General features: G+C 39.4%; 1 protein-coding gene across 2 annotated transcripts in view; it reads left to right on the top strand.

Moving 5' to 3' along the window:
* DEPTOR (DEP domain containing MTOR interacting protein) overlaps positions 1-21,283 on the top strand; it is a 118,283-nt gene extending 97,000 nt beyond the window's left edge. Inside the window, exons 9-10 of one of the 2 annotated variants that reach the window (XR_014793240.1) lie at positions 16,524-17,175; positions 17,380-21,283. Coding sequence is in view for 1 of the 2 variants with exons in the window: in XM_084864982.1 (XP_084721108.1) it covers positions 16,524-16,652 (129 nt within the window). In the remaining variant the exon portion in view is untranslated. Of the gene's footprint in view, positions 1-16,523 lie in introns of both variants that reach the window. The other variant, XM_084864982.1, reaches the window with a different exon arrangement.
* The last annotated feature ends 1,081 nt before the right edge of the window (positions 21,284-22,364 follow it).

Raw genomic sequence — 22,364 nt, 5'->3', positions numbered from 1 at the left:
AACTCTCAGAGGGATTTTGCAACTCCTGGCTTCTTTTCTTGTTTCCTGCTGTGATGAATTGATGGATGTGGATCTATGGGGCCTCATTTCTCTCTTTGTTTCTTTGCATATTTACATAGAAACAGAACTACCTGAGTCAGAGAAGAAATTAGTGGTCATTGTGTTCTGCCTCCCACCCCCTGCCCCATTCTTTAAAAAATTTTGTTTCTCTTATTGAAGAAAATGTCAAAATCCTGCTCTTGGTCTTTCTTCCCCATAGCAACAAACCTGTATATGTCATGGAATTTTCTTCTTGAGCCAGGAGAGCCCAGGTTGGGCGAACCACCTGAAGTTTCTAATTAATTAGCCAAGACAATGTGGGCACTGAAATAGCAAATTGTGGGATGATAGTCACAACTCCGCTCTCTCTAGTGGAGTTGTTGTTGCTTAGTCAACAGAAAGTTGTAGGGTCAGTGTTCCTTTGCTCCCCAACTGATGTCCTGGGAGGGGACAAATGGCCAGTCCTCAGGGCCTCAGCTCAGATCCCCTTCCTGTCTGTGCCCTTCCTTAGTCATTCTTCAAGTCCAACTCTGACATTCTGGGAGAAGGCTGGGAACTCCACACAGCTCTGCTTAATCAGTATTTAATGACCACCTACCATGTATGTGCCAGACTTTATGTTAGGCCTTTGTGGCATTTACAGTCTAGAGAAGGAAAGAGGCATTAATCAAATAACTTCACTCTAATATATATATATATATATATATATATATATATATATATATATATATATATATATATATTATTGATTTCAGAGAGGAAGGGAGAGGAAGAGAGAGATAGACACATCAATGATGAGAGACCATCACTGATCAGTTGCCTCCTACACACCCTCATCTCCCCACTTCTCCTGGGAAAATGAATATGCAACCCAGGCATGTGCCTTTTACTGGAATCAAACCTGGGACTCTTCAAGTCGCAGGTTGACACTCTATCCACTGAGCCAAACTGGCTAGGGCCAGATAGCGTCACCCTTAAACATAGAATTATAAACTGAGGTAAGAGCTAGGAAGAAAAGCACCAGTGCTTCTAATTTTATATAAAAATGCTTTATTTCAGAGAGGAAGGGAGGAGAGAGAGGTAGAAACACCAATGATGAGAGACAATCGTTGATCAGCTGCTTCCTGCATACCTCCTACTGGGGAACAAACCTGAAACCTGGCCATGTGCCCTGACCTTGAATTAAACCATGACCTCCTGGTTAACACTCAACTACAAGGCCACACTGGTTGAGTCAGTGTTTTTAATTTTTGCAGGACAGTGGGAGGGATGACAGGGAGCACCTCCCCAAGGAGAGGATGTCTGAGCTGAGATCTAAAGGAGCGGGGGAGGGAGTGTGGGAGACAACTATAATACTATCAACAATAGAAAAAAAATATTAATGAAATAAATAAATGTCTGCTTTATACACAGAAAAAAAAAATGAATAGAAATGAGTGTTTTTGCTTACTACCAAGCTTGTTTAACACTGAGTTGAATCTGTACACTTTTATTCACAATTGTAGAAAAACTCACTTTTACAAAGAAAAGACATGGAAACTTTTAGAAACATATTGCTGGGATTATACCAGGATGCTCCTAAATTGATCTGCCCTGGGCTTTAATACTGGCGTTCTTTGTGCTGGATCAGGTGTGAAGTCAGGGAACCGCCCTCCCCATACCCACTCCCCCACCTCTCGCCATCAACACCACCAGGCTGACATATACCTGAGATAAATTCAAAGTTGTCCAAACCAAGGGTGGACATCTTCCTTCCAAAGCTGTACTCCTGGATTTATACATGACCAAATAAAAGTAAATATAATCAGCTACTAATAGTAATTATTCACACAAATGTTTAATTATAAACTGAGATATGTATGTTTGGTAAGAACATTACTGGATGAAAGACTTGGGTCTCAAACAAAAAATTTTGTATATTTGCACAGTTCATTTATTTTCAAAAATCCATGATGAAAATTGTCAAGTCATATGCCGAGTCTCTCATTTTGCTTTTAATAACAACAACAACAAAAAAATATGTTGAAGTCCTAATTCCCACCACCTGAGTTCCACCACTGTTGTTTTCCTACCAGATGAAACCAAATATTGTTGATATTATAGCTACAATTATGGTTCTCAGAAGACAGCCTTTGGGGAAAAGTGAAATGATAGTAAAATGGGGAAGCATTCCTTCGGTAGAGTCAGATCACTGGAACAGGAATTTTGGATGTTGAGTTGATTGAATGCTTTGTTTTGCACATTCTTGCTCCTTCCCCAATTTCTTCCACTTTGTAAATAATCATTACCATCCTCCCGGTTGTTTGGGCCAGAAACCTAGAAGTCATGCTTACTTTTCTCTTCTCCCTCCAATTCAAGATACTTCCAAAGTATATTTCAAACAAATCTGTTTTTCTTTGTTTCCCTAAATCCAAGCCACTATCATCTCACCAGGACCACAGTGGTTCTATCTGGGCTCTTCATCTATATTCTTGAACCCTCATAATCCATTCCCCCACCCAGCAGCCAAAAGAAATCAGGTTCTGCCACTCTCTTGTTTGAGGTCCTGCATTGGTTTCACATCCATTTAGGATAAACTCTAAAAGCCTTACCATGGCCTACAGAGTCCCACATGATCTGACTCTACCTGTTTTTCAAATCTTATCTCCTGCCACTCACCTCCTTGTTAACCTTTCAGTTTCTCAAACCAGTGATTATCTTCTCTCCAGGATCTTACACTTGTCATTCCTTCCTCCTAGAATTCCCTTCCCTTGTCTTTTCACAGCATAGCCCCTTCTCTTTTAGGCCTCACCTGACTCCTCTATTTTTGTGTTGGATGGAAATTTTTCCATAGCATTTCTGTTCACATCTCATTGGCTAGAATTGTGTTGTGTAGTCACTTCAAAGGGGGCTGGGAATTTATTTCATTTTCCAACTTTTATAGGGCAAGAGGAAGGGAGGTTGGGATGAAGTAAGCTTAATCAAACCTACAGTACCTGCAAGAGCCCCTCATTTTGCTTATGCTTCCCTGTTTATTTTTCCAGATATGCATTTCTGTTCTTTTAACTCCTCTATGACATAAGTTCTGTGAATTCAGGGAGAGTATCTAATTCTTTTTTACTGCATGCTCAATAAATGTTTGTTGAGTCAATAAATTAATTCCCGTGGCCAGGAGCAGTGGATATTCTGGTTTAGGCAGTATGTTTGCTTTACTACAGTAAAACGGCTTGTTAGAATAGCAGGTAGCCAGAATTTCATTCTGGCATCTTCCAAATCACATGACAATTAATAGGTGTTCAAAAAAAAATTTTTTTTTTAGAGCTCAAGGAATTGATTCCATTTATTCAAGTTTTACTATTTGTAAGGTGTTAAATAAATTCTTGGAAGTTGATTCCAGAAGCCCCACCATTATATTCTAAAACAGATGGACAAATATAAAATGTACTTCAGTCCTAGCCAGTTGTCTCAGTGGATAGAACAACAACAGCCTGTGGACTGAAGGGTCACAGGTTTGATTCCAGTCAAGGGCACATACCTCTATTGCAGGTGGGAGGCAACTAATCGATGTCTCTCTCATATCGATGTTTATCTCTTTTTGCTCTCCTCTTCCTTTCTACTCTCTTTAAAAATCAGTGGAAAAATATCCTCGGGTGAGGATTAACAAAGAATAAAAATAAATAAATAAAATGTATTGCAGCCTAGCTGGAACAAGATAATTCACATGAAAATCTCTAGCATTTTGTCTGGTCCAAAATTGCTACTCATTTTAATTTTTTTTTTTTTTAGAATTTGAGCATGTCCATGGGTGTCCAGACCATGTATTATTTCAGGCAGACAGCACTGAATGTATTTGCATAAAAAAAGTAGTCTTTTCAATTTAATGTTTTTAGGCATATGTGCCACCTTTTCAGTATGTTTAGTGTATAACTAGTGAAAATGGGTCTAAGATAAATTTAATCAATATTTGTTTAATGAAAGTACTACTAAGCAGCATGCTAGGTGCATTATCTCTGCTTTATCATTAAAAATAACAATCATGGGACATAGGTATTTTCTCCATTTTCTCTTCAGAGAGGTAGAGAATTTTGCCTGAGGTTAAGACTTGTTTACGAATTCAGATATGCCTGGATCTAGATTCTGAGTTTTGGAGCCATTTATTGTATGTGCCTGTGGGCAGAGGCATAGGATTGCATTTTGGACCACTCTGCACTGGCTCTCATTGTATATTCTGCCCTCCAAGAACATAATATTGATAGATGGCATTCTTGCTTGGTAAGAAATTCAAATCTATAAAATGTTTAAAAGTGGAAGGACTGAACTTTGGAAACTAGGAAGAATGTGTCCTTGTCTCTGGACTTTCTGTATCCCAAGGATTTGAGCTGTCCAATCTGTTGATCTTTAGGATGTAATATGAGACTCCACATTTGTGCTGTGCCCCTGACTATTTTCTGTTGGCAGGAAGTCCAAAAGCATGAGCCTTAGTTTGTCATGATACCAAGTGGAGATTCTGATAATATGGGCCTTCAGCAAAGTTTCTACTGAGCATTGTCAGACACATGTTCCACCCAGGGCTTTAGTTTCTGGTTTTCCTTATTTCCTTATTCTGGTTTGTCTGTTGTTGGGTCAAGTTCTTATTCTGGCTCAGTGTCATTTGTAGACTTGTTTTTCTTTGTGCTAAGAGTTTATTTTCTGCCCCGTCTATCTTTCAGCCCCCATGCACAAGCATACTCCTCTCACCAGTGCTATTGGGGAACCAGCGTGCAGGTCTGCAGAGACCAGCAGATTGGCAGGGACCCGAAGGTGCTTTGATCCCCACAGGACCTTTCTGGGTCTTTTGACATCACCTTCAAATTAGTTTGACTTCTGGAAGATAAAGGAAGCCATAGACAATTTTTTTTCCATTCATTTCTTTTTTTTTAAATATATAGTTTTATTGACTTCAGAGAGGAAGAAGAGGGAGAGGGAGACTGAAACATCAATGATGGAGAGAGAATCCTGCATGCCCCACACTGGGGTTGAGCCTGCAGTCCGGGCATGTGCCCTGACTGGGAATTGAACTGTGACCTCCTGGTTCATAGGTTGATGCTCAATCACTGAGCTACACCAGCTGGGCACCATGGAAAATTTTTATTTATTATTCTTGGCTCTTATCCAGAATTTTGCACTAGGTAGAATTATAGATAAATATGTCTGAAATTCACTCACATATAAATATCTGTTGAATTGCCAATTATGATATTATTTACATTACCAATAACCATATACTTTGAGCCAGAAAGATTCTGCTGGTTTTTATCATGATTTGGGGATCAATGAGTATGAAATCCATCCAGGAAGGGAGAGTAGAGAATGCCCTGATACAGGGGTAGAGAACTTTCCTTGAGTATTGTGCCTTGTATGGAATTATATTATATTATCTAGAATTTTCCACCAATGTCTCTGTAAGCAGAAACTGTTTCTTTCTTATATCCTCTTTCTTGCTCTTTGGAGCAGGGACCCAAAATGGAGAAAGTGTTTTAAAATAGGAGTCCTCTGGCCTTTTCTCTGTAAACTTCTGGAAAGAACTGGTTCTAGTGAACTCTCATGGATACAACATGGCTTATTTCAGTTACTTTATGAAAGACAGGAGAAATATGACCAGGCTAAATATGGCCATCTGGGAAACTTTCCTGGAAGCATTTTTTAATGCCCAGAATGGAAGTCAATTTTCCAGGCTTAGCCTATAAATTAATCACTTTCTTGTGTAAAGACTGAGCAAGGCAGTTTGGGCCTGGCTAAGAATCCAGTGGTTTGGCATTAGATTTAAACATTCACAGGCTTGGGAGCTGGCCTAGAGGGTAGATCGCTGAATGTAACTTCATGTCTATAGGGATCATGGGGAGAAGGAACCCACTTTTGTTGAACATCATGCTGGGGACAGCACTCATTGCTTAATATGTGCCATCATCTCCTCCAATCTTTGTCACAACACTTTGATCTGGATATTAGCTATATTTCACAAATCAGTTAGAAAGAATTTGAGTCATAACCTCTGGCTGTGCAACTAAATGTGAGAATCAGGAGCCAAAATAGCCCAGGTCTGTCTGAACCCAGTGCCCTCGATCTTGCCATTATATCATGGTGCCCTTCAAATGTGTTCAAATTATTTAATTTTCCTTGTCCCCAATTTCTCTCAATCTGGCTAATGTTGGCAAAATATGTTAGCAGCTCTGCTAGATGTTAGGTGTTTCTCTACGAATAGAGATATTGGAGGGAACCCCAATTTTCAAATCCATGCAGTTCTCAGACTGATGTGTGAGGCACCTCAAGATGAGGTGATCTAGAATATGACACACTGGTCATGTCCACTGTTTATTGCTAGACCGTGGGAGGTGGGAGGTGGGAAGCTTTACTACTAATCTTTAGCCACGTCATTGTGAGACTTTTGACCCTTCAGCAAAAGTTCTTGAACTGAAACAATATTGAGCAATCTGATTGGGAGCCCAGGGTGCTGGCCCACAGATTGCTTGGTCCTGGACCTGCATATAGCCCAGGTACTGGTAGAGTAAGGAAGAGGTTCTAGAGCAGAACCTAGAGCTTGGCTCTCTCCCTTGGAGGCACTCAACTCCCATGAGCCTTAGCAAAGAATGTCTAAAGTTGCTTAGAAATCATCACACCCAGGCTCAGCTCTATTTATAATCCTTTAATCCTCTACTTTTCCCACCAAAATAACTGTCAATCAGATGGTGGTCTGTGTGGTCTCTGCCAAGGTACATGCACACACACATACAAACACATACACACATGCATGCAACACACATGCACCACTCTGGAGGTAGAATAAGGGGACTGAGACTCAGCTCACTTTAGAGGTTAGATTATGCCACCTTTTATGAATGGAATAATAGATGAAGCATGCGTTGCATTTGTGGAAGCAAAGTTATAATGCAGTTATTTGCCTGATGAATTATGTTGATGTGTGCCAAATCTCACTGAACAATCTTTTAAAATTTTTGACACATTAATTTTGCATGTTTAGCATAATCCAGAAAAAAAAAGTATAACTTATGGGTATTAAGTGACTGATAGTAAACATTCTAAGGGCAAACAGCTAACTGGGTAAGGGATTCTTGTGGAGGAAAGAATTTGGGGTTGGGATGAAAGTCTGACCTTCTGGGGCCTCTTTCCTTTGAGCTGTAAGCTCTTGTGGGAGTTGTCTATAAATGTGTTGAGAGTGTGTTTCCTGCTGTTGGAAGCCCCAAGGGGTAATGACAGAGAATTATAAAGAACTTGGTATCCACAGTGTAAGCCAACTTTGTGTGGTGAGCTGCAGAGGGGGTGGGGTTGATAATTGCATATCCCTTGTGGAATACAGGCTCCCAGATAACCATGGATCTTGTGGTCATAATGTGCAGATGTTGCTTCTCTTCAGTGCCCAAACACTTATAAGCTTGGAGGTCACTGGCTCCAGAGCATGCTGTCTGTCTTAGCACAAGCAGACCTTGGAAGTGGCCCTAGTGCAATCATGAATTGCTGTGGAAAGGTGACAGGAGCCACCAGATCCTCCAGTCAGCCTTAAATATGACTGTAGAGAGAATCCCCAGGAAGCAAGTTTTCTTCCTAATTGTGGGTATTCACATACAATGAACTGAACTAGGGTTCCCCATATTGCTTTAAGTGCACCCCAGTTTCCTCTTGGCTGCTCCCCATCCCCAACCACCATCAATAACAACTGGGCAAAGAGCACTAAAGACAAGTAGGTCTGAAATAGACCTTTGATCCATTGGGGCTGGAGGTGGCAGGCTCTGTTTGAAACCAGCAGGCACTCTGAAATGTTCAATTTGAAACAGAAAAATTTTTTTAAGAGTTGCTTTTTGTTATTGTTATTGTTTTATTGTGAAAGAAAGTCATTCTTGCATAGGATTGGCTTTCCTTCAAGGCTAACTGTGCAGTCTGCTCTTTGGGGAGCCACTCTGCCATACAACATGCTGCAAACGCATAAAGCTGAGAAGAAGACTGGAATTTTCTGGAGAGAGAATCCTGTGTTTGTCCAAGGACTGGCTCTCCGCCGCCTCCCACAGCCGTCCCTCCCCAGCCAGTTGCATATTTTGTGGCGAGATTTATGGGACCAAACCCACAGCTGCAAATTTTCTGTTCTTTATTTTCCAAGAACCACTTTCTGTTGTGAGGACTATTACGCACTAAACACAATTTATTTACCACTGCAGTATCCAGAACTCCTAAGTAGTATCTGTGCTGACTGTGAACGTTTTTGTAAACATTAAGCATTCTGTAGATGTAAGGACTTCATTCAGTAGATGCAACTAGCAAAATTTGACTCAACGGATGTCTCTGGTTTATGTTGTGGTGAAGGACCATCCAGGAGTCTAGTTATACTGTATAGCTCCTTCAGTTCTGAAGCGCCTTTGTTTAAGTGAGTATCTTATGGACAAGACCAGAGAGAGATTCCTTAACTGAATTCCACTGCTCTGTTTATTTTAGATTTATGTTGCTATTTTACAGTGGCTTCTGGAGTCTCTATACTTGCATGGTGCTCTTGTATGGTAAGGTTTCTCTCTTATCATCCTGCTAGAAGCTGGTGTATGGATTCTTGCACCATTGGGGTCTCTCTGCCTGGCCTGCACCCTCTTGCAATCCGAGACCCCTCAGGGGATGTTGGAAAGCCTGTTTTGGCCCAATCCCTGCAGGCCAGGTCGAGAAACCTCCCCACCCCCCAGTGCTCAAATCTATGCCCTGGGCCAGTTTCAGCCTGATCCCCACAGGCCAAGCTGAGGGAATTCATGCACCCGGCCTCTAGTATGCATATAAGATCTTTGGTTAATCTCTTCCCACCCTCCCCACTTCCCACTTCCTTCTAAAATTCATCAGTCTGTTCCATCTTTCCATGTCTTTGCACTGAGAATCTGCCCCCTAGTGGTCAGTGTGTGTCATAGGTAATGGCTAAATGGTTGCTTGGGTTTTTATATATATAGATATTATTTTTATTTTTATTATTTTTAAATGTTTTTATTGATTTCAGGGAAAGGGAGAGGGAAAGGGAGATAGAAACATAAATGATGAGAGAGAATCATTAATCAGTTTCCTCCTGCATGCTCCCTACTGGAAATGGAGCCCACATATACCCTGACTGGGAATTAAATCATGACCTCCTGGTTCATAGGTTGATGTGCAACTATTGAGCCACACCAGCCAGCACTTGGGGTGGGAGGGTGAGTCCCTCAGCCAGGCCTGCGCTCTCTCACAGTGCAGAGCCCTCAGGGAATGTCTGGGAGCAGGCCTAAGCTGTCAGTCAGACATCCTTAGCGCTATTGTGGAGGAGGGAGAGGCTTCCACCACTGCCTCTATGCTTGCCAGCCGTGAGCCAGTTTCTGGATGAGTGTTGTTCCCCCTGTGGGAGCACACTGACCACCAGGAGGCAGCTCCTGCATTGAACATCTGTCTCCTGGTGGTCAGTGCACATCATAGCAACTGGTTGTTGGGACATTCGGTTGATTTGCATATTACCCTTTTATTATATAGAATTTCCTAGATCAAAATCAAACCCGGCTCTTCTGGGTCCATGAAATGATTTGTCTTTCTTTTAACAATCTGCATTCACTGAATTGTTTGAGAGAGAAAGAGATGTGCAGGAAGGGGGTAGAAGGGAAAAAACAGTATTTAACATTCATTGAAATTAAACATAGGGCTTAGTGGTTAATCAGATACAATCCTCATGATAAACTTGATTCTCATTTTACAGATGCATAAAATATACTCAGAGAATGTGTAACTTGACCATTCACATCACTAATAAATTATAAAGGTGGGAGTTAAAACTATTTTTATTGCATTAAATAGAAAAAATAGAAAAATTTTGAAAAACTATATTTTATTGAATTTTTACTGAGAGGAAGAGAGAAAGATAGAGAGTTAGAAACATCAATGAGAGAGAATCATTGATCAGCTGCCTCTTGCACACCCCCTACTGAGGATGTGCCCACAACCAAGATACCTGCCCTTGACCGGAATTGAGCCAAACCGGTTTTGGCTATAAATTATTTTTTTAAAATTATGATATTTATGTATATCTAAAGCTATTACAAAACAAATTATTACCCAGGAAGTCTAAGACCATAGATTTTTTTGTCTATTTTAAAATTTTATATACATTAATCATCTTGTAATCACAGTATTAATACACATCTGGGAGCATAATTGCTGGATTATGGATTATACATGTGTATGGCATGAGCTATGCCTAATTGTTCTATCCTTTCTTGAAAGTGGAACACAATAGTCTCCAACAAATATTGTTGAATTGTCTATTTCTTGAATTCTGTCTATTTAGCTTCATGTGTTTGGGCCTTTTTGCTAGGAATTTACACTTGGTATATATTTACTAGGTACAAATGTTTATAGTTTTTAAATTTTTTGATAGATTGAACCTTTTTATCATCATGAAATGTCCCTCTTTTCTGCCTTGCTGCCTTTGTCACAAGTCAAATGCCTATGTGTCAAGAGTAGTTTCAGAACTGCTACATTGGTCTCTATGCCTATATCAATACTACTGAAGTTTCTTAATAGAATATAGCTTTATACTCTGTCTTTAGATCTTTTTTGTTATTTTTTATATATCTAAAGCGTATAAGTTCTTGTGACTGAGTCTCATCTTACAATCTTTCATTTGTATTGTTCTGAACCTCAGTTTACAAATCTAAAAATAATGTCTCCTTCCCAAATTTAACGTACGTGAACTCCTAGCTTAGTTCTTGGCACATCAATAAGCAGTAAATAAAAGTTGTAATAGAGAGTTCAAGCACTCATAAATAAAAGTGGGTTTGTTTTTCTGGCGTTAAATTTTAGAGCTGAAAGATGTTGGTCTAATCAAATAATTAAATCAACACCTCCTCCCCTGGGAATTGATCTTTAGACCACTTCACAATGGACATTCCCTTTTGCTTTAGACAACATTTCACTTGCTAAGACCAGTTATCTTTCCCCTCAGTACCCACCCAGAGAATTCTCTGCCCAGTAAAACCCTGCCTAGAGTTCTTTAAAACCCCTGACTCCCCATCCCTGGGTGCTGGCACCATTCTGAGCCCATCTGGTTTTTCAGAATAAATTTATAACACCCTTACAAGGTTGGCCTTCTGAGTTCCTTCTTCAGCAACCCTAATAAAAGGTATGTTAAAGGCCCTAATAAATATAAAAAGTTCCAGCCCAACTTATCAGATGAAGAATTACCCTTTGGAGAAGTGAAGTGACTCAAAGTGATTCAAAGTGACTCAGCTCCCAGGGTGCAGAACTGAGACTAGAACTTATCTCCTGGTTCCTTCTCCATTTCTCTGTGCTTAACTTTACCCTTGTGGAAATCCTCACTGGAAAGGGAGGAAGGAAGGAGAAAAATCGCTGGAGAAGAACTTCTTAGGAAATCCACTTTTGCTGTGGATAAGCCAAGCTTTATAGCAAGCGAAGGGGGTGCCTCCTATTGAGCCTGCTAGCACCCATACTGTGTTGATCTTCTGATGGCAACATTCTCGCCCACCTACAGAAGACAGATGGTATGTTGCATCTTCTGCTCTCCTGTTTCTGTTGTGAAGCAAAGATTGCACAACAGAAAAAGAATGTGAGTGGAATTGGTAATGCCAGTTAACTGCACAGATTACTAGGTGATGTAATCACCGTGACAAATGGCGTGGTTTGGGACATGCTGGCTGAATTATAGGCTGCATTGTTACCAAGGGTGATTATGCATCTTGCTTTCATGTTATGTCTTTCCTTCTGGCATCTTTAAAATCTTCATTTAGGAGCCATTAATCTTCACCTCGGTTTAGCAGAAGATTGGGGCTGCCTGCAGAGAGAGGGACCTTCCTCCTTTGCATACCTGTTATAAAGAAACATGGTTCTTTGAACTCTGGTTGAGGCTAATAGAATGCCATATACCCCTGCCAGGCTGGCCCAGATATAAAGATTGCCTCAAGTTATTCTTCAAAAAGTAAAAATGCCCCCTTACTACTCTCTATCATGTTCTTCTATGCTAATGATAATGGTGATGGTGGTGGTGGTGACAATGATGAGCAAGTGAACATTTTTTTCCATTTTCAAGGGTGGCAGAAGGAAAAATCAAATGCCACATTTAAAAAAAAAAAGAAAAATAAATTCAGTGTGTGAGAGGTGCTTCAATACCAGGGAGGGGTATTCATTCATGTGATGTCAGTGCCAATTGTACAAGGAAATGATTATCTATTAGTTGGAGGAAGGGTAGCCTAGGGCTTAAAGATAGGACTTTTTAGTAAAAAATCCTGCCTCCACTATTTACTAGCTCCATTTACTTCTCTGATCCTGGACCTGTGACTGTGAAATGGGAATAATAATAATAAAATAATAAGTTTGGAATATGTTGGGAATTTCAAATGAGATTACATGTCTAAAGATCTTTGGGAAACTGGGAGAAGGTCAATGGGGGGAAAAGGGAGACATATGTACTACTATTTGTAATATTTTAAACAATAAAATAAAAAAGATTTTAGGGAAAACATTCTGTGTTCCTATTACCTATTCGGCAAGTTGTAACCTCAGAAATAGTCTGACCTTAAATTTACACAATGTTATATGTCAATTATATATCAATAAAGCTGGGGGGGGGGGAGTTATATAATGACCCTCCCTTCCCCCATAAAACAAAATAAACATCCTAGTTTTATGCACCAAATGAATGGCTAGGCTTTCACAGGCATGATTAACAGGAGAAAGAACAAACCATTCATAAAAGACAGTGCTTTATTTAAATGTTTATGCTTTTGCTTTCACAGTCTCCTATCAGATTATGAAAACCAGGATGTAGGATTTGGAGCCAGGTTTAAAGAAATGGGGACAATCAAAATATAACATTTTTCTTTCCAAACTTTAAGCTTTCAAATATGTCTTAATCTACTCATGACTTTCATTGCTCTGGTTCATCCTCCACCTTCTTTTATTTTTGATACTTTGGCTATCGAAAGCCTCCACCCTCATTCATAGCAGTACATGGTATGTATTCGCCACATCAACACCTGAAAGATGGCAGCTGATATGTGACTTTAAGAGCACATGTGCACAGCCCAGCCATCCAGTGTGGCTCAGTTGATTGAGCATCCATCATTCTTTGCACCAGGAGGTCGCTGGTTCGATTCCAGGTCAGCGCACATGCCCAGGTTGGGTTGTGGGCTAGATCCTCAGTAAGGAGCATGCAGAAAACAGCTGTCTCATCATTGTTTCTATCTCTCTCTCTCCCTTCCTCTCTCTGAATAAAAACATATTTTAAAATAAGTACATGTGCTCTGCCATGGCAGCAGGTTTGGTCTGCTTTCTGCATCATTTATTAGATAGACTTCTATACTTATGCTAACCAGGACTCAGCTCTTCCTGATTATTTTCTGTGTCTGTATCTGTGTCTTTCTTTTTTTTTACGACTCTTTCTGTCTCTGAAACTCTCTCTCTCTCTCTCTTGATCTGTGTCTTGTTAAATGTTTTGTTATTTTTATGGAAAGCCTGAAGCAAGAGAGAGAGAGAGAGAGAGAGAGAGAGAGAGAGAGAGAGAGAGAGAGAGAGAGAGAGAGAAAGAGAGAGAGAGAGAGAGGAGAGATATTTCACGGAAGTGTCTTGGTGAAGACAGATTTCCATGGCAGTGAGAAGACATTTGTGCAATCGTAGGTGTAGTGTTTCTCCCCAACCTCACTCCAACTTTGGATGAAACAACTGAATAATTGTGATATGTCTCCAAACCTACAAAAACCAATGCACAATTGCACAATCCCATAGGCACTCAATCCATCCAGAGAGCTGTCAGACATCTGCCAGGACTGGTGCAGGCAAGGAATTAGAGGCAAGGTTATTTGGTTGGTTTGGCTCCTTATCAGGAGGAAGGCTGGAGTTCAGCCTAGGTACTTATCCCAACTGATCACACCCTGAAATGTCCTGAGTCCTGCCTCCCTATTCCTGTTAACTCTTTCCCCACCTACTGTGGTCCGAGACCTCACTCACCTAGGCCCTAGAAAGGTTTTGTTCTTCCTTTTCATTAAGGATTATGTTCTCCATGTACCTTCTTTATGTATTTAAGGGACTACATTTTTTGTAGATTGAATTTAGGGAAGGTACATGAGCTCACAATTGATCTCTTGTCCATGAACTGGGGGAATGAAATTACAATCAATTATTAGAAAGCAGGAAAAAAAGCATCTTTATCTCATTGAATTTTCATTGCCACCTGTGGGTGGCATCTACATCTCCTGAGCCCAGGTAAGAGGTGATATGTACCTAAGGTAGGTAGGTCTACTTCAGAGGTCATCACAGTTTCTATTTGTTTTCATGTATTTGCTTTTTAATATAGAAGAAAAATAAATTTTTCCCTAGGCTGTGCACTCCCTGTAGTTACTTGTAATGCGTGTTTATTTGCAGAACATAGTGTACTGTGGAGGCCAAATCAAAGTCCATTATAATTGAATATATTACATGGTCCTACCTGTATTTCTTGACCATTTTGCACATCTTTAGTAAGAGAACATTGGAACTGTTGGAACCACAGCAGCTGTTAAGACCACTTAGGGAGAGATAACATCTTTCCTAACAGCCTGGTTCTAAAAATACTACCTTGAAAATAAGCATGATAAAATGGTTCTTTTTTTTCCTTATTTTTTTGGTCTCATTCAAGGAAACAATTTGAAATAAAAATCTAAGTTTACATATTGTTGAGGGATTTTTAAGAGACACAAAAAGCAACCTAGTAAGTGAAGGTATAAGTTATAAGAATTAAGAGACCCTTCATGTTCAATACTAATTGTGCTGCTTTTTTTTATTTATTTTTTTTTTTTTTTGCTTATTACATTTATTCATTCAGTTCTTTCAACAGGAATACTTATTAGTTTTCCTGTGGCTGCAGTAACAAATTAACACTAACATGTTGACTTAATCCAAATGTGTGACCTTATAGTTCTGAAGTCAGATGTCTAATAGAAAGGTGTCAGCAGGTGATCTGCATTCCTTTCCAAGGTTCTGAGGGGAGAATCCATTTCCTTGCCCCTTTCAGTTTGCAGAGGCCACTTGCACTCCTTAGCTCCTTGCCCCTTCCGTGTGGCACTCCAGCCTTTGGCTTCTGTCATCACCTCTCCTACTTCTGCCTTTGATTTTCTTGCCAGTGATGACATAGGGCCCACCTGAATAACCCAGGGTAATTTTCTTCTGTTAAAAAATCAGCTGAGTAGGAACCCGATACCACTTGCAACTTTAATCCCCCTTGCCATGTAAACTAACATATGTACAGGTTCTGGGGATTAGGACATGGACATCTTTGGGGGTGAGGTATTGTTTAGCCTACTGTAAGTACCTACCATGTACCAGTTGATTCTGTTTTGCTCTGATCACTGACAGCTGGAGATCTATGTTCTCTCCATTGTTCTATTCGAGTGACATAACCAAATTGCTCATATCAAATATCTCCAGACATACTACAGATATACCATCTGTTCATGCATGTCAGCTAATGAAAGGTACCCAGTACCTGATGACACCACCAAATTCAGGGAAGTCATTCTATTTGAAACAGTGGCTGTGTGTTGGTATCAAGCTCCCTATGACGTATCCACGGTGGCCTCTCAATATTGAATGATGCCCTTTTACTTTCTTATTGTAATTCTCTCTCCTATCACACTGACCTTTATCAAGTAACACTGACTTAATATAAAATCTGGCCTTTGTTGGCCTCATAAGGATGGGAAATAGGAAAGTTTGTGGAATTTATTATCTCAACTGGGACACCTAGGCAAGTCAAAGGAAGCACAACTAATAATTATGCAGAAAAAATAGATATAAAATAATAGGATTGTCCTGGAACACCAGGCCATGGGTCTCCCTATACATTGGGTCCAAATGAATAATAGCCATAAATATTGTGATGATGATTATGTATTGAGTACCCCATAGGTTCAAGCACTGCAGTATTATTGTTATTATCATTAATCATCCCTATTTTAAAGTTGAGGAAAATAAAGCTCAGAAATGTAAATACCCATAGCTTAAGCTAGTCATTGCTGCATTAGGATTTAAATCCAGTTTTGTAAAACACTACAAAAAATGCTTTTTCCATTATGTTGCCTTCCAGAAAAAGCATAGCTTCTTAGAAATTACTGAATTGCAGTTGTCAGCTGGGTATGGTTGGGCATTTTAAGAATGACGTCGCCAAGCTGGTAAGGCTCCGTGATTGAGCTTCCAACTATGAACCAGGAGATCACCAATTGATTCTCGGTCGGGATTCATGCATGGGTTGTGGACACGATCCCCAGTGTGGGGTGTGCAGGATGTAGCTGATCAATGATTCTCTCTCATCATTGATGTTTCTATCTCCCCCTCTCCTTTCCTCTCTGAAATCAATAAAAAAAAAAAAAAGTAAATAAAAATAAGAACGTGACCTGGGAGAGCTATACAATGTCTTCTTTAGAGGTCTGTTAAAACCAGGAGCCATGATAGATGCTTTTTCTTGATCTTGCCTTCAGGTCTGTCAGTTTGTCGTCTCTGTCAATGGGCTCAACGTGCTGCATGTGGACTACCGGACTGTGAGCAATCTGATTCTGACCGGCCCACGGACCATTGTCATGGAAGTCATGGAGGAGTTAGAGTGCTGAGCGGGTGGCCTTCCTGGCTCTTCGAGTGGCTGTGGATGAGCAAAGCCAAAACAACACAACGCAATGCAGTGACAAGACTTCCATGCCCATGGATGGCTCTGGACATACAAACCTTTTCTTCATACAGACACATCTTGATTTGAGTTTCATACACTGTTTTGAATGTGGAAGAACCGGGTAATACATCTTAAAAACAGCAACTTATGTCAGTGTAGAAAATATCTGGGACAGAATTTTCTTAAATCGGTAGAATTGCTTTACTTGATTTCGGTTTGTAGTTCTCATCCACTGTTTCTTATTTTGATTTGCAGAAAGTTGTTGAAATGTTTCTCTAAAATCTTGCTAAAATCTCCTTCGTAGGAATCACTAGAGGAGTTTTTATAGGCTTTAAACTGTGTTCTCACCAAAATGAACATGGAACTGTTTAATAGAGAATCTAGAGTTCACTGAGCTCCAAATTAAAGCAACAGTCAAAGGAATAGTATCTGTTAATTAGCATTTTGAAGGAGGATCTAAAGCACATGTGTCAAACACAAGGCCCGCGGGCCAAATCCAGCCCGCCAGGCCATGCAATGTGGCCCGCACCGCGCTGTCATCACTGCACTCCGCTGTCAGTTTATGACATTGTCAGTTTATGACTGTTCAGTAAACCATTCGGCCCGCGATTTAGGCTGGATTTTAGATTTTGGCCCCTTCTCTGATTGAGTTCGACACCCCTAATCTAAAGCTTTCAAGAGCTTATAGCCATCAAAAAATTGCTTTTTTTTCCTTCTTCTGAATTCCTACCTTTAGTGTCAACTTTAACTCAACATACAGCATTAGTTAAAAAGCAAAACCTCTGTGATGATGTGGGTGCGTAGATAGGGAGATACTACTTGTTTGCTACATTTTCTCTGTCTGAGCCAAAATCATTTGTTCTATCAGCTATAACAGCTCTCTGGAATTTATGCTGAATGTATTGAATGTCAAAACAGAGACATTTGTATATACACATATACTTTAGAATCCAGCCTCTGACAAGATTTCACTTTGAGGGTGTCCCTTTTTTAAGTGAAGTGTTCTAGAACTTGGCCCATATGTGACAAAACTTGAAACTAAATTGCCTTACTGGCCTGAATCTTTACTAGCTTTCTAGTATAATGTATTCTAAGGACATGACATGCTACTTATTTGGCGGGAATAGTTTTTCACCAAAAGCAAGTCTCGTGTTTAACTTTTCAGCTCGCTTGTATATATGCATGTTTTTTTTTGTTTGTTTGTTTGTTTTTTGGTGTAGAAAAGAACGCATTTTGGGGCTCGGTGTATAGAGGAAATTCCTCAACGTGCCAAATTAAGGAGCCAGGAAATGCTGACTTCTCCCTCATTTCATATAATGCGTTCTGAATTGATGAGGTTACTTTCTTATTCTGTATTAACAAAATAAAATATGAATGATGTACCTCAGCCATTATTTTGTGATAGGGTATCATAATGTATTGGTACTGGTAGAATTGACATACCACCTTAAAGATGCTACATGTATATATTTCTGGCAGTCCAACTTTTCTGATCTGTAGTTTTAAAGAATAGGATGTCGAAGTAAGATAGAATGGCTAACATTAACGCTGCCCATCTACATTTGGGAACTATTGTCATCTCCATGCATATGCTCCTATGTGTGTTTCTACTGTATGCCAATCTCTGTGCTATCGGTCTTAGCAAATATGATGTCTTTTCATCCTCATCACAACCCTGCCAGATTGATATTAATCATCCTTACTTGTGGTTGTGGAAACTAAGTATGAGCAAGTTTAAAAATGGCCCCCAAGTTCATCCAGCTGCAAAGACGGCTAAGTGATAGTAGCCTGGATTCAAACACAGGTTTATTTAACGTGAAAGCCCATGTTCCCACCCCTAGCCTTCCTCCCTGTGGGGACCTTCTGTTGAAGGCTTACTCTGTACCATGTGCAGTGCTAAAATTATACATTGCTAATTCTTACAGACCTGTGAGGCCAATATCATTATCCCCATTTTACAACTGAGGAAACTGATTCATAAAGAGGTTCGTCTTATGTCCAAGGCCACACCACTAGTAAGTAGGAGGCCTTACCATTTGGCTTTAAAAAATTTTATGGCATCGTTAAAAGATGAGTCTTAAATACTTTCTGTCCCGAGGTATTCATTAATTGACAGAAGAAGGACCGCCTTTTGGGAACTGGCATCTCTTTCTTGCCTGCTACTTATACACGTCCTAATGCCCCTCGTGTTGGCCCTGGCAGAGTATCACTTCCTTTTGGCCCCTCTAAGCACCAGAGAAGGAAGTGCCTGGCTTTATTTACTCCACATCTGTGAAATTTATTTGATTTGGACTGTCATTGATGTATTTGGCCATATGAATACCAATGTGAAGGAAGGAACAAAGGAAAGGAAAGAGTGAGGGAGGGAGAGAGGGGAGGAGGGAGGAAGAAAGGAAGGAAGGAAGGAACGAAGGAACGAAGGAAGGAACGAACGAAGGAAGGAACAAAGGAAGCCCAGTCCTGACACAGAGTAGTGTGTCCATTGCTATCCATGTTATCCAACAAATCACCCCCAAACATGCCTTATAGCACTATTTATTTGCTCATGTTCTATGGGTTAGCATTTTGGGCAGAGTTCTGCTGGCATGACTCAGCCACTGCTCCATGTGGTACTGGTTGGATTTACACAAACATTTGTATTCAATGAAGAGTTGATGCAGGGGCTGACTGATCATGAAAAACTTCATGCATATGCCTCGCAGTTGGCTGGGGTGCCTCAGTTCTGCTTCGTGTGTCCTTTTCCCACATGAGATCGAAGCAGGTGAGAATGGAAACTGCCTGGCTTTTAGTGGACTTGACTGGAAGTCACAACAGCATAGTATTTGGTTGTTCACAAAGGTAGCCCAGAATCAAGAGGTAGGGAAATAGCCTCTACCTTTTTATGGGAGGCGTTGCAAAGAATTGGTGGCCATTTTTTCTCCACCAAGAGTAGGTACTTATTATTTTTTGAATAAAGGACCAATAAGTTGCCTAGTTGTTGAGAGACTTTAGCTATCCAGATTCAACTTACTGACCAACCACTGGGTAGAAGTATAAGATTAAGTTGTAAATAAAGTCCAGTGCCAAATGAAAACTTCAAAGTCAGAAAATGCTGAAATGATAGTGCTACATGGAGCCATGGAAAGCACAGTTTCCTGTCCCATTGATGAGGAAATAGATGTGGAATCATCAGGTGGGCAGGTCCAAAATCACGAGGCTTGTTGGGTACAGAGCCTGGGTCAAATACTGGTCTCCTGCCCTCTCCTCCCCCCAATCCTTTGTCCCTTCTAGTCTAGTGTTCTGCCATGTAGGCTTTTAGCTTTGAGGTACTTATAAAATACAAATGGTGCCATGTACCTGTGAAGGTGAAGGGTCTATATTTTAATTGACTCATGTTGTTAAATCATATGATTAAAAAAATAAGTATTTTGTGTGGTCTGTTGACAGTAGGACTGCTTTAACATTTAGAAACTCCATCCTTAAATGTAACACCAAGAATTAGTCTCAAATAACAGTGATCAGTATTCCTAAGAAATTTTATTTTAGCACGCGCGTGTGTGAGTGTGTGTGTGTGTGTGTGTGTGTGTAGCAGTGTATTGCAAAAATGGCCTTCTTCGATCCCAGAGAAAACACACTTTTGATATATTTGTTAATTATGTTGTAGAGAGGAAAATGTGATTGCCTTTTGGATTGATTCTGTTTGATGTTTTATTTTTAACCTCTGTTAAATAATTATATAAATTGATTAGGAGACTAGTTGAGAAATGATGGGTAACATGAAGATATCCATGTCTGAGTAGAATAGATGTGATCAACTTCACACCATCTTAAAGGAGAATGTGTTGGAGTAGTAGCAATGAATAATTTAAAAATCAGTGCTTTCAGTTCAAAGTGAAATCCCACATTTTCAGATACTCATTCCTTTCAAATATGCTCTGAAAATAATCTACTTTCAAGACCTATTTCAAACAGATGATGTTAACTTTCTCTCCTGTTGAATATTAATCCCATTTCATTTTGTTCATAAATAATCAGAATAACTCTTTTCAGTTTTGCTGATCGGTTAGTCTATTGATATCATTGACCATGGTTTTACTCACTTAAGGAAGAATTTACAGAATAACATGTTTTTCCTCAGTTCAGTATTAACAGGACAAATCTGCAGTGTACCAAAATGAAGATAATCATGATATTGTCAAATGCATTAATATATGTACTTAATATATATGTTTATTTTTAAATTAGACTGAAATTTATGTCCTCCCTTAAGTAAAAATTATAGTATAACACTTAAAATTATAAGATAAAAATAACTAGTATAGCATGAAATAAATGTTAATTTTTAAAAACAGTGACTTTAGGATTTTACTTTTTCTGTCTTTTAGAACATATTAGCTATTTTTTTTTTCTAAGAAAGGGTTGCATTATAAAACTAACACACTACTAACTTATCAGGAAAGAACACATGGAACTCATCTCCAGTTCTCTAATGTAGCCAAAAGTGCCGTTCATAAAACTACTTAATGATGGATATTTGTGAAGCTATTTTGCTTGAGGGGGAAAAAAAAGTGTATTAAAAGCTTTTTCTGTACTGTATGAGTTGAAATCATTTTGTCCCTACACATACTAGTATTGATGAATGTTGTGAAATATTCTAAAAGGGGAATGCTATATGGATTTTTGGTACTCTGAGAGAATGTCAGTATTTTTACTTTCAATGAATTAGAAAATCAGTCACATACTTCATTGTGGGATGAGTGTTTTCTTGTGGACATAACTCTGGGTCCAGCTTACCTTATAAGAATCACATTTGGGTCTACTTCCTATAATTCTCTGCACAGAGGGAGGAATATGAAATAATGGTGTTGAAGCAGGTGGTTTAATGTGAGACACAGAACACAGACAACTTACATTTAACTGTATTCTCCTTTCCAATCTTCCCCCACTGTCCCTTACTCAAGGTAGCAATAGTGGTGACTGTTGAGTTTGTTAGTCTATTCTTTTTGTTCTTAATACTTTAGGGTTTTTTTAAAATAAACATTCTTAAAATTTAGAGCATTAATTTTCATATAATCTCCTGGGACTTGCGTGTTTTAATTCAGAATTATATTACTAAGATCCTTCTAGGTTTTTGTGTATTGTTGTTGTAATTAATTCATTTTTCAAGGCTTCAAAAATTTATAGAACACACAATATATATCTTTTTTTTTCTTGTAATTAGACATTTGAGTTATTCCCATTGTTGTTGTTGACATAAATGGGAATACTATGGACAATCTTGCACCCACTCCTGGGAACAAGTGGAGGAATTTCTCATAGGAATCCACTTAGGGGAGAAACTGCTGAGTTATGGGAAATGTGAATGCTAACTTTACAAGGTCACAATGGACTCGTTTCCAAAGTGGTTGAACCTACTCTCATCCAAAATATAAAAGTGACATACGTTGATCAGTATCTTTTCCAACACATTCTGAGATGTTTGAATTTTTATCAAATAAATGCCTATTTGGTCAAAATAACACAGAATCCTAATTTGCTGCAAAGCTCATAAAACTTGAAGCACAAAAAATATTAAGAAGTAATTTTTGACCCAAACTTACTACATCAATGCCTTCATGATGGCAAGGTTGTTTTGAAACTCTGTCCTACAACAAGTTTGTGATTCCAATGAGGAAAG

Source organism: Pipistrellus hanaki, assembly GCF_964339955.1.
Source record: "Pipistrellus hanaki genome assembly, chromosome: 17".
NCBI classification, from domain to species: domain Eukaryota; kingdom Metazoa; phylum Chordata; class Mammalia; order Chiroptera; family Vespertilionidae; genus Pipistrellus; species Pipistrellus hanaki.
Note: the sequence above shows the minus strand (reverse complement) of the source record. Positions and strands in the feature narration are given on the sequence as shown.